At 40.4% G+C, this 22,651-nt stretch overlaps 2 protein-coding genes across 2 annotated transcripts; both read right to left on the bottom strand.

Annotated features, from left to right (window-relative positions):
* Positions 1 to 3,948: 3,948 nt before the first annotated feature.
* On the bottom strand, positions 3,949 to 4,575 carry LOC150082927 (uncharacterized). The gene has a single exon (XM_090378324.1). It carries the CDS (start codon positions 4,573 to 4,575, stop codon positions 3,949 to 3,951), a length of 627 nt encoding a protein of 208 aa, XP_090234450.1.
* Position 4,576: 1 nt separating this feature from the next.
* On the bottom strand, positions 4,577 to 4,984 carry LOC150082926 (uncharacterized). Its single transcript, XM_090378323.1, has one exon. It carries the CDS (start codon positions 4,982 to 4,984, stop codon positions 4,577 to 4,579), a length of 408 nt encoding a protein of 135 aa, XP_090234449.1.
* Between the last annotated feature and the right edge of the window lie 17,667 nt (positions 4,985 to 22,651).

The raw sequence follows: 22,651 nt of genomic DNA, 5'->3' as shown, positions 1-22,651 counted from the left end.
ATATCACTGGTCAAGAACCGGGCAACTAATCACCGATAATGACGTATCGGCTACTTTGGTCGAAACGTCATTATCGACTTACTCTGCTGTTTGTCCCACGAGCATGTTCTTGACGAACTTTTTTTTTTTTTTTTTTTTTGTCATTTTATCTGTACTGTTTTTTAAGATTTCAAATTCTTTTGTATATTTTACACTAAAATAACAATGGTAGGCACACGAAGAAAAATAAATGCCATTACTGTAAAGCGGCATCTCGTATATCTAGCCTGGCAGTACTTTACGTTGGTTCTCCAAATTGGTTGCATCTTATGATTAAGTCTTCAAGTACGAGAACCGACCATCAGATATTAATTTCCACGGCAGACCGGCAACCATCTAAGTCGATCACTTCACATTAGGATTAGCCTGATTATGTAGAGAGTTCTGAAAGGTTAAATCCAAAACTGAATTCATTATTTTCTGAAAGAGAAATAAGATTTACAGAAAGATTACAACTTAAAAGGAAGACAAAGTTAATTAAGAGAGGTAATTATGAATTATTCTTCTGGCATATGAAAAACATTGTTGTTAGGGGGAGTTTTTGTGTATCAACGAAAGTAGCCGATACGTCATTATCGGCGATTAGTTGCGCGGTTCTTGACCAGTGATATACAAAAAGGAGGTATAGATATATAAGAATTTATATACACTGTTTAACAAATAGATATTTATTTAAAGTATACCCAGTATAAAATAAAATAAAATAAAATATTTCAGTAGCTTTCGGAACTCGTGTCCCTTCGTCAACTGACAAATTTGAATACATTACATGACGAATGAGTAACGTGCCACACTTTGCTTGTAATGTATTCAAATTTGTCAGTTGACGAAGGGACACGAGTTCCGAAAGCTACTGAAATATTTTATTTTATTTTATTTTATACTGGGTATACTTTAAATAAATATCTATTTGTTAAACTATGGACCCCAGTACTCCAGGCCCATTTGTCACTAATTTATATACACTGTATTAACAATGAAAAAATTATATTAATGGAACTTGGAACTAGTTCCACAATTCGATTTTTCAGAGGACGCAATGCTAAAATAAGCTTGATTTCCAAGTGAATGCGAAAAGATGTGGCTTAAAGACGGAGTTGGTGTAAATTAAAAACAGTAGACCTCAGTAGTAGTAGTAGTAGTATTGATGCACACTATCCTACCAAAAGTCATAGGAAATTGGTAGTTATGAACAATACATGTATGCACATATTCAAAAATTTTAACGGCGTATTGGAGCACTTTTGGCCGTATTGATTTCTTCAACGCGCCTTGGAAGACTACTAATTTTTGGGTACAAAACCATTGGTATTGTTATTCCACTTTAAAGCAATCGTGAGCACCGCTAGCGAAGTGGGCTGTCTTGACCTTCCCCTAATTCTGCATTCTAGTTTATCCCAAAGATGTTCAGTTGGGTTGAGCTCGGATTCTGTTCTGGTCAATTTGCAAAGTTCTGCTGTTAATTTACTCGAACTGAACGTTAACAGCCCTTTCTTTGTGGCATGTGTTAGGTTTTCATAATTTCCACAAAGCAAGACAGAGGATTGTCTGGAACATCAGTATAGGATTCATTCAGTACAGCATTCATGATACTGTGCACTGCAGCCAGCGGATCTAGTCCCTAGAACGAGAAACACGCCCAGCCCACGTCTCCTCTCGACTTGACAGTTGGAACAATGCACTGAGCTGGTCCTTCACACTTCAGTCATATTTCATATCCAAAAGTCTTCATCACAGTGGAAGAGAGCGCATCATGATTCATCGCTTCATAGGACTGACCTAAAACTAAACTAAACTATTATATTTACGCCACCCGAATAATTAAATTCATCTGCCATGCTGTGTCTTATGGATGTTATTTGCGTGTGTTATGTTCGATTTGTCTGTTTGCTGGACGAAAAACCCCAGTTTCTGAGAAAAAAAGACCCTTTCTATCTCCACCTGAGACAGAAAAACTCAGCCATGGAGTGAAAAAAAGCCCATTAAAGTTCCTCGCGTTATCGCCGGGATTCGAACCCGGGCCTTTTCCACCCGGTGTGAGGAAGACGGTGACGATACCACTGTGCTACTGCAGACTGATCATTGATCCATAGTTAAAGTTCGAAGTATCTTGCACCATGTCAGTCGATGATGTACATTTACTTTTGTTTTAAGAATCTTGAGGGCTGCAGCTCTTCCATGAAAATCCATGACATGGTGTGTTTTAGAGATTGGCAACAGTTACAGGTACTTAACGTCAATGGTGTACAGATATGGGGTGGTTGCTTTTTTTTGTTGTTGTTTCTGTGAACTCACAAGCTCCCAATTCAATGCTTAATACCCTTGCATCAACCCAGATAATGAGCTTAAACATTCTATCAGAACTAGGCAATGTTGTGCAAGGTTTACGGTCTTTTGATGGGTTGAAAGAGTAAGCATTCTCTCCATTTGCTGTCGATAGAGGTCTTCTTGACCGTAGCGAGTAGTGTCACTGTTCTCTTACTTCGTTAAAAAGGTCTAGGGTTGAGTCCTGTTCTTTGAGAAGTTGTAAAATACTTCCTGTCAGCATGGACTTTCGGTCCTTGCCCTTAGCACAATTATTACAACTCCCTTTTCTATCATGTGAAAAAGGACTGGATTCGAATCTCATGTCGAAAGAAACATTTGGACTGTTTCATAACGCAGCAGCAGCACAGCGCATTATAGCCTTAGTTGCTAATGCGCCAATAAAACCCAAGAACCAATCATAACGCAGCCGAGTTAGTCGATCTTTGGAGAGGGCTGGTTATTTTATTTTCCGAAAACTGCTTTCATCCAGTGGCGGATTTAGCACTTGAGAGGTCCCTGGCGCAATTCAATTTCGAGGCCCCCCCCTCTAAATATTTTCGGTACCACTACCGTGTGCATTCTACGCGCACGTTTTTATTATAGCACGCGCTCTAGATGTGGTGTTGCGGTTTTAATCATTTTGGTTGCGCAATTCTTTCATACATATTTTAACTAATGTTTAAATGAAAAAAATGGCACAACTAAGCATTAATGATAATATGTATTCTACTTCAGATTCACTTAGTTCGCATAGATATTTCATATAATATGTGGGGATATTCGCATAAGAGTTTACTAACTTCTCATATTAAATTATAGTTTTATACAGTAACGGTAATAATTATGAGTGTAAAAATTTAAAATGAAACAATTTTATTTGTTTTTGAGACCTGAGATTTGAGGCCCCAGGCGTCCGCCTGTGCGGAAATCCACCACTGATCTAGACAGATGAACAAACTGAAGTCTGATAATTTCTTAGTATCCTAGTTATATGCTCAGTTAAGCCTGGATAGTAGGGAATGTATGCAGTGGCTATTGGAGTAAAGGGTTCGCCTCTCCTCTGATTTTCTCCAATATACTGCCGACCGGGCTAGCCGAGTGGGTAAAGTACCTGCCCGGCAACCCAAAGGTCGCGGGTTCGATTCCCGCCTCGGGCTTGGATCAAAGTACTGCAAAAACCTTGGGAGGTGCAATATGGCCACAGAAGCCGATGCGCCAACAACTACCAAATCAAAAAAAAAAAAAAAAAAAAAATCCAATATACTTTTGTATAATCCTCTGGGGGTAGCCACACTTTGTAAGATCCCCCGTGACATGTTCATATTCTTCTTCCCTATCGTCGGAGGTACTACAGTGCGATTTTGCCCTGTCTATAACGCTCTGACCACACTGTTTCTATGATGATTGGTCTGAGCAGAATTATAGTGGGAGTATTGGCCTTTACACATCGGTGTCCTATAGACTAGTTTTTAGTTGTTGGCCTTCTCTACAGACCAATACATCTAGGAACGGCAAAATTCCTTCTTCCTCTACCTCCGAGGTAAATTGTATGAATGGGGAGAAGCCATTTAAAAAATTCACCACTTCATTTTCACTCTCCTTTTAAATAATTGAGAATGTATCATCCACATATCTCTTCCATGGGCGCATAGGGAAATCTCGACCATTAAATATTCTAGCCTCGAGCTCCTCCATAGCTAGATTAGCAATAATCGCACTAATGGGGGAGCCCATGGCTGAACCGTTAACCTGCTTATACATGATATTACCAAAACTCATTGTGGTGCTTGAGAGGCATAGTTCTATACCTTTACAAATATCTTGTAAATTTAATTGCGTTCTTCTACTCAAGGTGGTATCATTCTGTAAGGCCATGTGTGCACAAAGTACCCCATTGTCGATAGGAATACATGTAAAAAGCGATGTCACATCGAAAGATATCATAGTTTCATTTTCTTCTATGTGCTGACTTCTTATGAAGCGCACAAAATCTTTACTATCTTTGACGCTGAATTCGGAAGTTCCTACTAATGGAGACAGTATTTTGGCCAGGAAACCAGACAAGGCATATGTGGGACTGCTAATGAATGAAACTATAGGTCTAAGTGGTACACCCACTTTGTGTATTTTTGGTAAGCCATAAAATCTCGGTATCTGGCTCCCTGTAGCGTGTAATGTCCGATACTGCTCTTTGGAAATTTTGTTGGACTTCAGCCAACTCTGAACCATTCTATTTACCTGACGTTCCAAATTCATCAATGGACTTTTTTTGAATGACCTTATAAGTTATTTGATCATTCAATAGATCTAACGCTTTACTTAAATATGCTTCTTTATCCAGGACCACCATTAGCCTACCTTTGTCCGCTGGTAAAACCACAATACTGTCATCTTGTTTGAGGCTCCTAAGTGCTAATTTCTGTTTCACACTAAGATTAGCGGGGGCTCTCTTGGCTTGACTTAGAATGGCTGCTGTTTTAACTCGAATTTCATTTGTCCTATCTTCGGGCAACTTATTAATCGCCCTTTCCACACCCATCGCTATTTTTGCAATGGGTATTTTAGGCGGAATCATAGCTAATTTTGGTCCTACATTTAAAACCTCCATCTGTTCTTTGGTTAGTTGTTTGCTGCTCATGTTCACTATAAAATTATTAGCAGTATCACTATTGCTTCTTCACCTGATTTGCTTTCTGAGTCTATAAAACTTCACCATATGCCTCTGTCTATAGATGTCAGAAGTTTGTCTTGTTTTTGTTGACACCGTACTAATCACCAGTGACAAATGTACTGAAGTGACTCTCTCACTTATCTTACTAAAACACTGTTTTTTGTCACATTCCTATGTAGTTTCTCAAATCCACATATTTAAGATCTTCTTTTGATACCACTTAGTAACGTTAAATAATCGTTCATCTTCAAATGGAAGTTTTACTTGAAAGCCTCGGGGTATAAGATTGTGTGTCTTACATCGATGGGCGAACCTCAAATGCTGCTCGTGTTTAACCTCTTTATCACCATGTTTCTGAAATACTCTGATGCACCGCACTGTTGAAGGGCCATAACATCTAAATAGTTCTTCAAACAGGCCTCTGGGGTTGGGTAAATTCATATTGTGATTTTAAATGTTTCTCACCAACCACTTATTAAAATAAGACACGGAAACTGGAATTTTAAAAACTGTGTGTTTACTACATATATTTACAATTAAAATAACTTTACAACTAAAAAGCATAAAAATATATATATACATCGAATAAAATACCGGGTTAAGAGCGATAAAACCGACCGTAGCTTTCGAAGGCTCCTGCCTTCTTCTTCAGCGGTAGCTTTCTTGTACTGCGGTGCATCTTAAGTACCAGTAGGTTTGCAGTCGAAAATCACATGTTTCATCGCCACGTGTTCTATTCTGTGTACTGGGACCGGAAGCGGCTCGGGAGCGCGCCATATGAAATCGTTCATCCCTTCTGAGGACCGTAGCCTCAAAGAGGGGATGAATCCGTAAACCTTTGTCTCTATTGAACTGATCTGCAAACTCTCGAGCCACTTGCGGTCCCAACCTATGCGCCCGATCAGTGATGATATCTTCATCCGGGGAGATCTGGTGTTGTTTCTCCCAAAAATGCTCGGCCAAGGCGGACTTAGCATAATGCATTCCTTATTGCTTTAGTGTGCTCTCCCAGTCGTTCTTTGAGAAGGTGCTTTGTTTCCCCTACATAACATTCCCCACAATCCGGGCATTTAATACTATTAATAACCCCACTAGCATTCTCTTTTTATTTATTTTTCTTTCTTTCTTTTTTTTTTTTTTTTTTTTTTTTGAATGGGGTCTTTACTATCCGGGCTAAACTGAGAAAGACCCCATTCAAAAAGAAAATGTTAGTGGGGTCGTTTATAGTATTAAATGCCCGGATTGTGGGGAATGTTATGTAGGGGAAACAAAGCGCCATCTCAAAGAATGGCTGGGGGAGCACACTAAGCAATAAGGAATGCAGATTATGCTGTCCGCCGTGGCTGAGCATTTTTGGGAGAAACAACACCAGATCTCTCCGGATGAAGCTGTCATCACTGATCGGGCGCATAGGTTCCGGGACCGCAAGTGGCTCGAGAGTTTGCGGATTAGTTGGACACAGAACATCAATAGAGACAAAGGTTTGCGGATTCATCCCCTCTTTGAGGCTACGGTCCTCAGAAGGGATGAACGATTTAATATGGCGCGCTCCCAAGCCGCTTCCGGTCCCAGTACATAGGAGAATAGAACACGTGGCGATGAAACACGTGATTTTCGACTGTAAACCTACTGGTACTTAAGATGCACCGCAGTACAAGAAAGCTACCGCTGAAGAAGAAGGCAGGAGCCTTCGAAAGCTACAGTCGGTTTTATCGCTCTTAACCCGGTATTTCATTCGATGTGTATGTATGTGTATATATATTATCCTTTTTAGTTGTAAAGTTATTTTAATTGTAAATATATGTAGTAAACACACAGTTTTTAAAATTCCAGTTTCCGTGTCTTATTTTAATACGTGATTAGTGAGAAACATTTAAAATCACAATATCGATGTCACAGTAATGACCTCTGTACCCGGACCTCTGACTGGAAGACAATCCCAGACTGGACGCTTAGTGACCATAGAGTGATTACCTTCTACATGGCAACACATGCAGCCACTCCCCCCAAGGGCCCCCTAGACAGCTCACCATTGTGAGGTTCTCAATCAAGGATGTCAATTGGCAGACGTTTGATGACTCGATTACCAGGGATTTTCCCCTTACGCAATCCTAACTACTTTAACTCATCTGCTGCTAATGAATTGGTCGACATACTTCAGCAAGCATTAATGAAGGCTTCGTATAAGTCGGCAAGAAAAAAAGTTCATCCGTCCCACTGTTAGCTCATGGTGGTGTAATGAGCTAGCAACGATGCGCAATGGTATTGCCATCGCAACTGGTCCCCCTCTGAAGTGGCAAGATTACACAGTAGCTACATTGCCAAAAAGAATGAATACACAAAAGCCATTGCCGCCAAGAAGAGAGCAAACTGGACTACATTTGTTAATGACTCGCTGAATTCCAATACATGGGGCCTTCTTCATAAGATATCAAGGGAGAAAACATACATGCCTGATATCTTTGGTACAGTTACAACCGAAACTGCAGAGACCTCGAACTGGATGACACAATTAATCAAATACTAGACAAATTGTTTCCGGAGGATGATTCTGCAGTGGATTTACCAGAGCATTCATCTATAAGAATGGCCACAAAACCTATGACAATAAGGCAAGTACCAACCCCTTTACATTGATGAACTGTCAGCAATGAGTAATAGAATCAATCCTAAAAAGTGCCCTGGAATGGACCTAATAGAATATGTTTTTATTCTGCGCTTCTTCAAGCTTAGACCGCTATACCTACAATTACTGTACTACAATAAATGTCTGCAAGACGGAGTATTTACCAAAATTTGGAAAGTAGCTCTCCTCCGACTCATCAGGAAACCTGGTAAACCTCCTGATGATCCCTGCTCCTTCAGACCTATTGCCCTCCTGGCATATCTCGGAAAAATACTGGAAAGACTCGTGGCACTAAGAATCGTGCAGTTGCTCTGTGAACAAAACCTCTTCTCCCCAGCACAGTAAGGCTTTATGCCAGGGCGCTCTTCTGAGGCTCTGTTCGACCTGATCCTCCACATAGAAAATTCTACATCCAAATATGAACTGGCTATCTTTGATTTCGAGGGCACCTTTAACACTGTATGGTGGGACAGTCCATTGGCACGCCTCTGCCAGGCTGTGCCCCCTCCAGCTATATCAGCTCTTTCGGAATTATTTCAGAGTGTGAGATCATAGTCAAATCCAACTACCTGCAAGTAACCAGACTGACCTCTTGAGGGTGCCCACAAGGTTCTGTCCTGGGCCCCTTGTCTGGAATATGGTCCTCCACAGCTGGCTCACAAAACCCTTGGATGAATGTAAAATATTGGCTTTCGCATATGATCTCACTATCGTTGTTCCTGGAAAATCCTGCTTTGACCTAGAGTGTAAAACAAATCGTATCCTGTCCAATCTTAACTGCTGGACAGTGCTCAACAAACTACGAATCAATCCGGATAAAACAAAGATGATGTTCTTCAAATCCAAGCTAGATCTCAGACGCCCACCACAAATTAAGATTTCTGGAAAGCAACTCCCAATCGTAACACAGACAAAAGTCCTGGGGTTGATTATTGATTACAAGCTGAGCTTTCACCATCTTATATACTTAGGGACTAAGTCTAAAAGATTCTTAGCAGCCATCATTAAATTTTCCAGATGTGATTGGGGACTCTTAAAAAAAAAACTGTCAAAAAAAAAAAAAAAAATACTACAGAGCGGTCTTTTTGCCTATTGTGACATGTGGCTGGAGCGTGGTTTCATAGAGTGAAGCTAGTCAAAATGAGAGACAAACTTAACCCCATCCAGCGAAGCATGCTTTTGTCTACTCATAGAAATTGCTGGCCAGTGTCCACAGCTGCCATTCAAGTGATCATAGGAACATTACCACTGGGTTTGTATGTCATCTATTGAGGTATAAACTTCAGGATGAAGAAGAAAATTCTAACTAAAATCCTTGAAATGAACTGGATCTAAACAGCAATTGCAAAGCCGAAAAACTCAGGTGCTACAATGAACTAATAAACATTTGGCAGACCAGTTGTCTGGTGTAGCTGTTTTTTTTTTTTTTTTCCCCTCAAACGCAGCAAATTTTTTTTTTCCTGCTATTTAGATGTGGCTTTATTGAAATTTATGGTCTACTTATTTTTATTAAAATCTATTGTATTATTCTTATTATTATTTACTTTTTTATTTCTCCCCCTTTTTATTTATTTTTTCTTTTATTTTTTTCATCACCTGCACCATGGGTGTCTTTTTTCCCCCTCTGGAATGGGCCCACAGGGGATCCTGGCCCACCTTCTGTCAACGCTAGGTGGATCAGCGTCTCTTTTGAGACATACGTGTTTTAATGGGACTGGCCCACCTTCCCGTGGTGTGGCCGACTACCTAGAATCATCTGTCCAGGTGACTGATGCTTCTGGGTAGCCAAAAGGTCAGAACAGAACACACACAAACCTGTCACACACACATATCTGGCCCATTTGCAGTGATACTGTTCTTTTACAGAGATACGAGGCTGAGTTGAACAGACGTTCTAGGTGCCGCCCATTACATATACACATGTAACAAAGCCTTGGAACTTTTTTGAATGACATACAGGATTACGCGTAGGAATCCATTGTTGGGATTGGAACTGCAGGTAAATGAGACTTTACAAGGTTGGTTGAAGGCTGAGATTTCTAAAGATGTTTATTGGACACTGAATATGATGGGATGCTTACTGCCTAGGTTTTAGGTCTGCCAGATTTATAAGGTGGGAGTTGTGCTTAGGCCGATTGTGTTGTTCATAGGCAGCCCTACACACACTTTGTCTAGATTCTTAGCTAGACTAATCTCTACTATTGTTGGATGTTCCATTTTTACTATCAGGGATAGTAGAGACTTTGTATGAGCTGTAAAGTATCAGGTTATACAGGTTGTCTCAAAAATATTGGTACAAACGTTTAGGGGGGTGGGGGTAGGTAACATATAAAGGAATGCGAATTGCATAGGAACCCAGAAACGTCACGAGAAAGTAGTAGCAGAGGCACAAGAAGCAGAAATAACACAAGACAGTAATTAGTGGCAAACATTTATTTGTCATATTAACAATGGAGTACAAGATGGATGCATTTCATGTTACAACAGATGCTCTAAGGTTCCACCATGAGATGCAATGCATGCGTGACACCTACACAGCATGGATTGGCAGACACGGTCGAAAACACCTTGAGTTTCTTTTGACAGTAGCAGCAGCGCAGACGAGTCTCACCACGAGATCCATTTCCGTCTCCACAGGCAATTCATACACGACAGATTTGAGGGCCCACACAGAAAGAAATCAAGGCTCGATAAATCAGGTGAGTATGGCGGCCAGGCAACGGGTCCACTCCGGCCAATCGATCGACGCCAAAATGCCTGTTCAAATGGTCACGAACACACCTTCCATAATGGACAGGCGCCCCATCATGTTGAAACGAAATGTTGCATCTCACATTTGCTGGAACATTTTCAAATAACCCTGATAGAACTAGTTCAAGAAAGATCGGATATTTAGCGGAGTTCATGTGGAATGGTAACAGGTATGGGCCAACTATACCTGCCCACACATTTATTGTGAAGCGATGTTGTGCTGCATGGGGGCACACACTGTGTGGGTTGTCATGAGCCCACACATGAGCATTGTGCTGATTGAATAAGCCTTCCCGAGTGAAATAATCCTCATCGGTGAACAAAACATAGGCTGGAAAATTAAGTCTTGAACACTTTCTTGGAGAAACCACTGCGCAAGAGCCACACGTGCAGGATGATTTTGGGGGAGCAGTAACTGAGCCATTTGGAGATGAAAGGGGTGTAAGGAATCGTCTTGCCAGACATGCTGTACACTGCAATGAGACACTCCTAAGGCAGAGGCAACAGCACGTGTGCTGGTAGTAGGATTATTCTGGACGGAATTCAACACACTTTCTTCCATGGCGGGAGTTTGCATCGAACGTGGTTTCCCCCACTACTCCTGTTACCTCAAAATGACCCATAATCGCATAAATTTTGATGCACACGTGCAAACAAACGGTGGTCCGGTACATGTCTGTCTGGGAAGCGTTCTCCATAAATTCGTTGAGCGGCACATCCATTGCCCTCTGCTAATCCATACACTAGGTGCATGTCTGCCAGCAGTTCGTATATCGATGCATGCTCTTCGTGCGGCAACTACTGCTTGAATGAGTAAACCAGAAATTTTCCCTCTCACAAACTGACGAACAGCACCGTCAACCGCCTTACGGTGACATTTCCAGTTATGGGTTCCTATGCGATTCACATTCGATGCGATGTTACCTACCTCCCCTAAACATTTGTACCAATATTTTTGAGACACCCTGTAGAAGAGGGTGAGACCATGGGGTCATTTGATGTTGTATCCTTGTTTACATGTATTCCTATTGACCATGGGGTGAAATGTGCACGTGTGGCATTAAAGAAAGACAATACCCTAAGGGATAGAACTCCATTAAGTGTGGAGGATATTTGTAGTGGGGTGGAGCTGTCTCTCCAGTACCACCATGGTATTTCAAACCACAGTGTAAGCAGGTTCACAGTGCAGCGATGGGCTCTCCTATCAGTGCTATTCTAGCAAATTTAGCTATGGAGGAGCTTGAGTACAAGATTTTTGATGGGTGTGTTCTCCCCATGGAAATGATACGTTCACAGTTATTCAGAGGGTGAGATGCTTGGTTTGCTCAATAGCTTTTCCTCGTTTATTCAGTTCGCCTTGGAGGTGGAAGTAGAGGGTATCCTCCCTCTCCTCAATGTGTTGGTACTAGAATAAAAACCAATGTATATAGGAAACCCATTTGCAGGGGCAATACACACATTACAATATTACAACAAGCCAACCATCACAAGAATGGCATTGTTAGGGCATTACTGGATAGGGCTGGGTCCCATTGTAGCACCTCGGAGGATAGAAAAGAAGAAATTAAACGTGCAACAGCGGGTCTCAGGAAATGTGGCTATCCCCAGAGGGTCATAGAAAAATGTATCTGAGAATCGGATTCGAGACGTAGAGAGCCATTTACACCCATTGCCACCGCATATATTCCCTATCTGGGCTTAACTGAGCATATATCTCGGGTGTTGCACGATTGCCAGACATGCTGTGTGCAGCTACCAAGGCAGAGGTTGCACATAGTTGTCAAGGCCCCATATCCTAAGGAATGTGTAGGTGGGGTCATAAATGGGATAAAATGCCTGGTCTGCGGGAATGTTATGTTGATGAAACAAAGCATCAGTTTAAAGACTGTATTGGTGAGCATATCAGTGCAATAAAGACCACTGATTATGGGAGGTCTGCTGTGGCAGAGCATTTTTGGGAGGAGAACCATCAAATCTCTCCAGACGAAGCTGTTATCGTCAACTGGTCACACAGATTTTGGGACCGCTAGTGGCTTGACAGCCTGCTCCTTTAACGTAACAATATTAATAGAGACGGGGGAGTCTGCATTCATCCTCTCTTCGAAGCTGTGGTTGTTGGACGGGATGAATGGTTCCGCCTGGCATGCTCCTGAGTCATTTCCAGGTCCAGTGCACATATGGAGTACTGCTCGTTCCTGTGGAAACACATGCTGTGAACCATGAGCCTGCTGATATTTAAGGATGTACTGTATGTTAAGCTTTACTATTGATAAAAGAGGCGGATGCCTCTGAAAGCTTCAGTGTTTTATTTCATTGTATATATTTTATTTTTGTTTTATTGTACAGACAGTGTATCTTATTTTATCCGGCTTAATTATACTATTCATTTTACTTTTTTTATCTTATTATTATTAACAATTTTAATTTATTTTATTTTATTTCAATAAAAGTTTATAACGGTTGGTGTAGTATCGTTGCAGTCACTATGAATATTCTACAACTGTTTTTCCTCATTTTGAATTATGCCCCCTCAGGTTTGTAATCTGAGGAAGAATTGAGAATCCCATCAGAATTGAGCCTGCTCAACCCATTCAAGGCCTAATACAGCTGAATCAAATCACCTCACAAGTGCCTAGTCTCCAGACACTGCAATTTTCAGCACTTAAGCCTTTCTTGGTAAGACCATCCCTTCGTTCCCCTCACCAATGTTGTTGCCTTTCTATGTACTCGTTCTAGCAACTCAACATCCTTCCTAAAATGAGGCTTCCAGACCTGTATGCATTACTCAAGGTATAGCCTGACAGTTGTCTTATACAAGGGGATAACCATCTCCTCGTCCCTGCTTGCAAAATTCCTGACAAGACCCCCTTGACCAACTCTGGCCGCCTGTCTGCACAACTCAGAAAACTTCATCTGACCGCACAATTACTCCCAGGTCTCTTTTATTCTCTACTACCCTGAGTGTAACACCACATAGTTGGTATATTTCTTTGGGGTTACTTCTACCCATATCCGGTACTTTATATTTGTCAATGTTAAACTTCAGTTGCCACTTCTCAGCCCATCTACCCAACTTTTCCAGATCCTCTTGCATTAGCATTAGTAGAGGCATTTGATGCAAGAAAGCAAGCTTATGCATCATCAGCCAAAAAAAAAAAAAAAAGTAAAATAAATAAATAAAAAATAACCACTTCCACTTCACCCCTCTGTTCGTTCGACCTGTCCAGCTGAGCCTTAAATTTATTTAGGCTATCAACTTCCACGACAAGGGATGGAAGTCTGTTCCACCTACCAACCACCTGCTGGCTAAAGGCAAATTTCCGCACATCTATCCTACATCTGTCTTTCCTCAATTTGAATTTATGCCCTCTCAGGTGATTATTCTGAGCAAGAGGAAGAATCCCATCAGCATTGAGCATTCAAGGCTTTGTACACCTCTATCAGATCACCTCGCTGGTGCCTAGTCTCCAGACACTGTAATTCGCAAAACTTAAGCCTTTCTTCGTAAGATAACCCCTTTGTTCCATTCACTAATCTTGTTGCCCTTCTCTGTACTCGTTCCAGCAGCTCTACATCCTTCTTGAAATGAGGCCTCCAGACCTGTATACAGTACTCTAGGTATGGCCTGACCATTGCCTTATACAAGGGAATAATCACCTCCTTATCACTGCTAGAAAAATTCCTGTATATCATTGACAATACTCCATGAGCTACTCTTGCAGCCCGTCTGCACTGCTCAGAGAACATCATATCTGCCTGCACAACCACCCCCAGGTCCCATTCATTTTCTACCACTGTCAGTGTAGTACCACAGAGTTGATACGTTGACTCTGGGGTTGCTGTTTCCCATATGTAGTACTTTACATTTGTCAACGTTAAACTTCATTTTCCACCTCTCAGCTAATCTGCTCAACCTTTCCAAATCCTGTTGCAGCAGCATAGTGTCAGTAGTGTCCTTGACAACCCTGCCAACCTTCGTATCGTCTGCAAACTTGGACATTAAGCTTGATATAACATCATCAATATCATTTATAAATACAGAAAACAATAAAGGACCCAATACTGAACCCTGAGGAGCTTGACTAATAACATTAGTCCACGATGAGCAGTGTCCATTGATTACCACTCTGTCTTCTCCCCCTCAACCACCCTTTATCCATAGCAGCAATTTGCCTCCTATGCCACACTGCTCCAATTTGTGCAGCAGTCTTCCATGTGCAACAGTATCAGAAGCCTTTCTAAGATCCAAGTATATAATATCAATGCTATTCCCTGCATCCAGTTCTTTTGTGACTGCATCATAGTATCCAATCAAATTGGTCAGGCAAGACTTCCCCTTAACAAAACCATGCTGTGTCCGAGCTATAACTGAAGTCTTGTCTAGATGAACCTGCAGTGCTTCTTTAACCAGTGCCTCCATTAATTTTCCGGGAACAGAAGTTAAACTCACAGGTCTATAATTACTTGTGTCAGCCTTTGATCCTCCTTTGTGAATTGGGGTCACATTTGCACATCTGCAGTCCATGGGTACCTCCCCTGAGTCCAAGGAAGCTCTCATAATTATGGCTAAGGGTTTGCTTACTTCCTTTGCTGCCTCCTTTAATATAACTGGATAGATCCCATCCACCCCAGGTGCCTTTCTTGTGTTTACCTTCAACAATTTCTCCTCCACTTTACTCTCAGTTATTACAAGATTCTCTAGCTTACTGCCAGAGTTGAATACACCTCTGGCATTCCCCTCGCTGAATAGCTCCTCATGTGTGAATGTCGATGCAAAATATTCATTTAGTTTGTTAGCTACCTGAGCAGGATCATCAACAGTTCACCCATCGATATCAAGTGGACCAATCTGATTCATCCCCATCCTTCTAGAGTTTACATAAGTAAAGAACTCTTTGCTGTTTTTCTTCGCATCCCTTGCCAAGGATTTCTCGTAATCTGCCTAACCTCCTTTGTAACTAGGTTACAGATCAACTTGTATCTATCATAGGCTTCTGTGTCACGTGTTAATTTGTATGTATCCTATGCATTTTTCTTCTCTGCCATATGCCTGAATAGTTCATCTGAAATCCATTTAAGCATAAACCTTGAACAATATTTCTTAGTTGGTATGCAAAGCCTAGTAGCTTCCAAGATAAGTTCTTTGAATGCTTCCCATTTTGAATTTGCTGTTGGTAACATCATCAGTTGATCCCACTGTATAGAATTTAAATACTGTCTCAGTCCATCGTAGTCACCTTTACGAAAGCAATACCCCTTCCCTTTACCCCTAATGGTAGTTACCTCTTTGAGCAAATTCCACTTCAGAACACTGATCACTGCCACCTAGTGGTTCATTTATCTGCAGATTCTTAATGCATGAAGAATCACTACTGATAATCAAATCAAGAGTATTACTCCCTCTAGTTGCCTCCCCAACATGCTGATGTAGAAAACAATCATCCAATAAATCCACAAAAGCCTTGCTAGTGTGTGAGTGACCAGCCTCCAAATTCCAGTCAATATCTGGGAAATTAAAATCCCCCATTATAAGACTCTCTGATTTACTGGCCCACTCTATTTCTCTGTACAGTTTCTTATTATACTCATCAGTCATTAGGCCTATAGCACACTCCTACTCTCAATTTTGATCTCCCAATGCTTATGTCACACCAAACTGACTCAACACTGCACTGTCCAGCGATGTCGACTGGCTTCACTTCCTTGGATTTTATGTGTTTCTTAACTAATAGCATAACCCCTCCTCCCTTCCTATCCTTTCTGTAGACATTGTACTCCCCAAATTCCAGTTCTGCATTCCTTATATATGTGTGACACCACGTCTCTGAAATCCCAACAATATATGCCTTTGATGTTTTGAGCAATACCTCAAATTCATCAAATTTATTTACTAAATTCCTAGCATTGGTGTACACGCAAGTATACATGCACCTGCTCTTCCTCTTAGCCACCCTAACACAACCCATGTGTTTACTTGTACCCCCATGATTCCCAGCAGTCTCTGAAATATCCTATATCTTATTTTCCAGGCTGCTGCTCATTCCAATAGAAGCAGTGTAAGAATCACTTTCTCCTCTGCCAGTGGCTACTGTTAATCTATTAGTCCTTGTATCCCCCCAATCTAGCAGTTTTCCGACCCACCTAACACTGCCTCAATAGCATCAGCAAACATTCTTGCACCCTTTCTATTTAAGCATATCCCGTCCCTGTAGAAGCAGTCTCTCCTGTTAACAAGTACAGACCAGGCTGAAAAAATTCTACCCCTTGAGCCCTGCACAATCTTTCCAGGGCCGAATTGATCGACAGGGCTCTCATCATATACTCCCTCCTATCGTGTCTGGACAGAATTGCAGACACTTTCAAATTCAACCCTAATTCACGGCTTTTTTCATCAGTGACCTGTACTTGTTAAGTAATTCCGCCGGTCTCCTACTCTTAATATCATTAGTGCCAACGTGTACAACTATATCACCTTTTGTGCCCTTAAAAGATGATATCTGCATACTGTCATTACTGTTATTAACAACCCTGCAAACCTTTTTATCATCTGCAAACTTTAACATTAAACTTGATATACCTTAATCAATATCATTGATAAATATACAAAACAACAATGGGATCAACAACGGACCCTGAGGGACACCACTAATAACATTAGGCCATGTAGAGCTGTAGCCATTGATTACCACTCTGTCTTCTCCCACTCAACCATCCTTTTATCCATTGTAGCAACTTGCCCTTAATGCCATACTGCTCCAATTTGTATGGTAATTTGTATGGTAGTCTTCCATGTGTAACAGTATTAAAAGCTTTTCCGGAATCCAAGTACAGTGGATTCTGGTTATTTGGGGCACCGGTTAATCGGGGCAGACGTTTATTTGGGGAAAATCTTAAAAAAACAGAACACAATCGAGAAAATAGCCAGGGTTTACTTTGCTTAATTGGGACAACATGCCGTTTAATCAGGGCAGGAGATCGCAGCACTGGAGATTACCCTGCAATTGTCTCCGACCGTACCACATGGTTCGGTTGGATTTCTGCAGGTCACAACCATAAAACAAAAACAATTAGCAGTCACCTGTTTATTGGGCTTTTCTGTTAGTGCAGTCTATCATAAACAGATAGTAAACTTTATCTTATCGAATTTGTGATAATACGGAAGGCTGGAATTCTGTGGGTTATTATGGTGAAATGTGTTTACACTTCTAGTCCGTTCTCGCTTGCGCATATCGTGTTACTTGAAATTTGTGTGTGCTGTGTTCTTTGTTATTGATTGCTTATCTTTTTACTGTTTTAAATTTTAACCCCCACCCACAAATATCCTGAACAGAAATATCAGCTGGTTAGTATGTACATATTACAGTACGTATTAATTATTCCGATTTTCACGCATCATTTAATTTTTTAATTGTTAAGTTAATAAAGGGTAAATTTGTGCTTAATATTTCTTTACTTTTATAGCCTCTGGATAATATTCCTAATATTTTCGCTAATTAGAATCGCTGTTTAATAGAATTAAAATTCAGTTCACAAATGTGATCACAATGACTGGTACTTACTACACATCGTATAGTGAACGGAACTTTACTATGGTGACTCCATCGTAATGTGATTCAATTGTACAGTGAACCGATTGTAAAGCGGGGGTTCATTGTAATTTTAACTTTTTTTTGTGAAACTTCAGATAATTGGGGCAGCCGCTTAATCAGGCCAAAATGCACTAGTCCCAAATAACCAGAATTGACTGTATATGATATCAAAATTATTTTTTTGCATCCAGTTCCTTTGTGACCACATAGTAACCAATCAAATTGTTCAGACAAGACTTCCCCTTGACAAACCCATGCTGTCTGAATTATTACTGCTGTCTTGCCTAGATGATCCTGCAATGCTTCTTTAACCAGTGACTCCATTATTTTCCCTTGGAACAGAACTAACAGGCATGTAATTACTGGTGTCACCCTTTGATTTCCCCTTTGTGAATTGGAGATACATTTGCACATCTCATCCATGCAAACTTCCCCTGCGTCCAAGGATGCTCTCATAATTATGGCTAAGGGTTTGCTTACTTTCTTTGCCACCTCCTTTAATATAATTGGATAGATTCCATCTACCCCAGGTGCCTTTCTTATGTTTAACTTCAACAATTTGTTTTCCACTTGCTCTCAGTTATTACAAAATCATTTAACTCCCCGTCAGTTTGATAAACATTTGGTCCTCTCCTCCTTGAATAACTCCTCATATGTGAACATAGATGCAAAATACTCATTTAGTTTTGCAGCTATCTGAGAATGATCATCTATGGTTGAACGATTCATATGAAGTGGACCAATCTGATTCATTCCCTTCCTTTTAGAATTTGTATAAGTAAAGAAGTCTTAGTGTTTTTCTTTGCATCCTTTCCCAAAGACTTTTCATAATCTGCCTTCACTTGCCTAAACTCCTTTGTAACTTGATTACAGACTTCCTTGTATCTACCATAGGCTTCTGTGTTGCCTGACAATTTGTGCATCCCATGCATTTTTCTTCTCTGCCACGAGTCTCATTAGTTCATCTGACATACATTGGGTGCTGCCGTAGGCAGGCGCCCAATGGATGTCAGATGTAGGTGGGCAGGAGCAGCAGTGCATAGCATACGCTTCTTGATTAGACAGGGGTTCGAGCCCGTGACCACCAAATACGAAGGATGCAGAAAGGTCAGGGAATGACCACCGCATATCCCTGGAGCAATATGGCCTTAGTTGCTAATGCTCTTAAAAACCAAATAACAACAACTGACATCCATTTGGGCCTAAACCTAGAGTAGTATTTCTTAGTTGGAACAAAAAGCCTAGTAGCTTCCAAAATTACTTCCTTGAATGCTTCCCATTTAGAATCTGCTGTTGGTAACATCATCAGTTGGTCCCACTGTATGGAACCTAAAAAAAAAATCTGACACCACTGTAGTCGCCTTTACAAAACAAAAAACCCTTCCCTTTACCCCTCATGGTAGTTACATCTTTAAGTACATACCACATCAGTACACTGTGATCTGCCACCTAGTGGTTCTTTTAACTGTAAATTCTTAATGCATGATTAATCACTGCTGATAATCAGATCGAGTGTTATTCCTCTTGTTGCCTGTCTAACATGCTGCTGTAGAAAACAATTATCCGATAAATCTACAAAAGCCTTGCTAGCGTGTGAGTGACCATCTCATAAATTCCAGTCTATAACTGGAAAGTTAAAATCCTTCATTATAAGACACTCTGATTTACTGGCCCACTCTATAATTGTTCACTGTAGCCAATAGGCCTATAACAAACTTCTACCCTCATTTTTGCTTTCACAGTGCTTATGTCACACCAAACTGACTCAACATTGCACTGTCCATCTGTCAACTGGATGCACTTCCTTGGTATTTTGTTTATTAACTAATAGCATAACCCCTCCTCCCTTCCTATCCTTTCCATACACATTGTACTCCCAAAATTCCAATTCTGCATCTCTTATATCTGAGTGGCACCACGTCTCTGATATCCCGGTGCCTCCGTAGCCAGGTGGGAAGGAGCAGCAGTGCGTAGCACACGCTTCTTGATTAGACTGGGGTTCAAGCCCGTCACCACCAAATAAGGAGAATGCAGAAAGGTCAGGGAATGACCATCGCATATCCCGGAGCAATATGGCCTTAGTTGCTAATGATCCTAAAAACCAAAACAACAACAAAAAAAAAACTCTGATATCCCAACATCTGCCTTCGATGTCTTAAGCAGCACTTCAAATTAAACAAATTTATTTACTCCTAGCATTGGTGTACATGCACCCGTTTTTACCCTTAGTTACCCTAACACAGCTCATATATTTGTTCCATGATGACTCCCAGCAGCTCTTGCACCCTTTCTACTTAAGTGTATCCCATCCCTGTAGAAGCAATCTCTCCTGTTAACAACCACAGACGACGCTGAGAAAAATTCTACTCCACGAGCCCTGCACAATCTCTGCAGGGCTGAAGTGATTGACAAGGCTCTCATCATATGCTCCCTCCTATCGTGTCTGGGCAGGATTGTAAACACTTTAAAATTGAACCCTAACTCGCGACTTTTTTTCAGCATTGATCTGTACATGATTTCAAACAAAATGGCAAAGGTGACATGCTTGCCCAACTTATTTTCAGTGTTTAAACCATTTTTCATTTGAGTGGAAAAGCCAACTGACTCATTTGGATGTGGGGAACTGAAAACCTGGCCAATTCAACCAGCATAAATAATATTCCTCAAACTTTTGTATGTTCCACATCACAAAGTTCATGAGTTTTTTTTAAACGGAAAAGACTATCACAAAGAACATTTACCTGGAAATGTTGAGAAACATTTCTCGGCTTGCTTTAATTTCATCAAGATGGGACATCTCCTCAATCTTATCTGTATGTCTTAGAATATCTTAATAGTACACAACCTCAAATGAGGTACCAGAAATGTTTACACCTATTCAAGGTATCCTCCAATTTACATATTTATTTGTGCATAAATTTTAATTATTTGTATTTTGATAAAGCACAGGACACCCTATAACTTTAGAGTCATCCTCAGTGGAGCAATTTGCAATAAACTGATTTTTGATCATTAGCATGGTACTCCCAACTGCCAAGATCTCCACCCTTAACACTATATAATTTTTTTGTAGGGTTATTCCAAAAATGCCATGTTCATGCCATTATTGCCAATTGGCTGCTGAGCTGAAATGTAGGATTGAGGCAGTGCATACCATGAGAAGAGACCTACTGGTAAAGGTTTGGAAAGAAATGGACTCTTGAATTGATAGCTTTTGTATGATTCATAGGGCACTTTGTCCCAAGGATTCTTGGGACAAAGGCAGATGGATTTTTGAAGTCCATCTGCCTTTGTCCTGCAATGATAACTGCCAATTTTCATTTCTGTAATTTTTAAAGTGTTTACACCATTCTGGATATTTCTTGTTTCTGCTCTCATTCTGTTTCTTCCATACTAAAGCATACAGTGTTTTTGAAAGATCTCAAACTTTGAACATGTTTTACTGAGTATAGGGATGAAAAAAAAGGTTCTCCATGAACATAAGTCCAGAAATGCTGCCCTTCTGAGTCAGCCTTTCTTTTTTCATAGTGAAGTGTCTCCCAGTAACATATGTCAATTTGAATAATTTGCATATCTAATGTCACTGTATGTGCACGAAAATTTTGGAAGAATGCATCTACTCCTGAGTGAGTGAGTGACTCCTCTTAAAAGTGAGTTGTCAGTTGTATTAGTTACTTGAAAGTGAATTGGTATTCTTGCTATACCATGAGTAATTGTCACTCTTAATTCTGGGATTGGAGCCATTCATATCATTTATGGATTATGAATTAGAAAAGCAGCAAGGGGTTCAGTGTCTCTACAGAGAATCTTTTCCGAAATGACAATGTCCAGCCACCATCACTTTTGCAGCCATTCATTGGTGTATTCAAGAGACAAGATTCTTTTTGCCTTTTATTGCTGATTGAAGAATAACCAGGACTGCCTGAACATGGTTAAGGAGGACCCTCAAAGGAGCATGAGAAATGTAGCAGCAATTCTACCCATATTATGTAGTGAGTGGCTCTCTGGAGATGTTCTGATCCGCAATTGTTTTTTTTTCAGTAGCCTATGCAGAAGTTTATTGAACCTCCACTGACTACTTTTTATGGATGAACCACAGTTCACAAGAGATGTAATTACAAATTTTCACAGTAATCACCAGTGTATATGGGAAAATTCTCATGTTATTACCCAGTATCTGGATTGTCCATTTTTTCTTGACACTTATGCTCAATGGCTATGATTACAGGCAATGTTTTTGTGGAGGAACTACATATATTATTGGAAGAAATTCCATTGGAAAATGCAGCAAAACATGGTTTATACATGTGGCATTTTATCTTCATTGCTTTAAAATTTCTCAACAATAAGTATCCTGGCACCAGGATTCATAGAGGTTGACCTATACTCAGTGGTGGGATTCAAATAATTTAACAACCAGTTTGCTGCCCTAATGCCCATTCTAAGTATAAAAAAAACTATATACCAAAAGGTAGTTTATTATTTCATGCAGTTAATACTTAAATAAGAAAAATTAAAGGGGGCCACAAAACTAGATTATGTTATGGGAAAGTTTTAAAATATTAATGAAAAAATATTAAATAAGACCTGACAAAAAATAAAACTTATTTAAGATATTTCCATATTGCTTCTTGATTGGCATCCTCACTTCGCTTTTATCCGAGCATC

Source organism: Mastigoproctus giganteus, chromosome 7 (genome assembly GCF_048544385.1).
Source record: "Mastigoproctus giganteus isolate SK-2022 chromosome 7, ASM4854438v1, whole genome shotgun sequence".
NCBI classification, from domain to species: Eukaryota; Metazoa; Arthropoda; class Arachnida; order Uropygi; family Thelyphonidae; genus Mastigoproctus; species Mastigoproctus giganteus.
The sequence above is the reverse complement of the archived record's forward strand: the minus strand, read 5'-3'. Positions and strand labels throughout refer to the sequence as shown.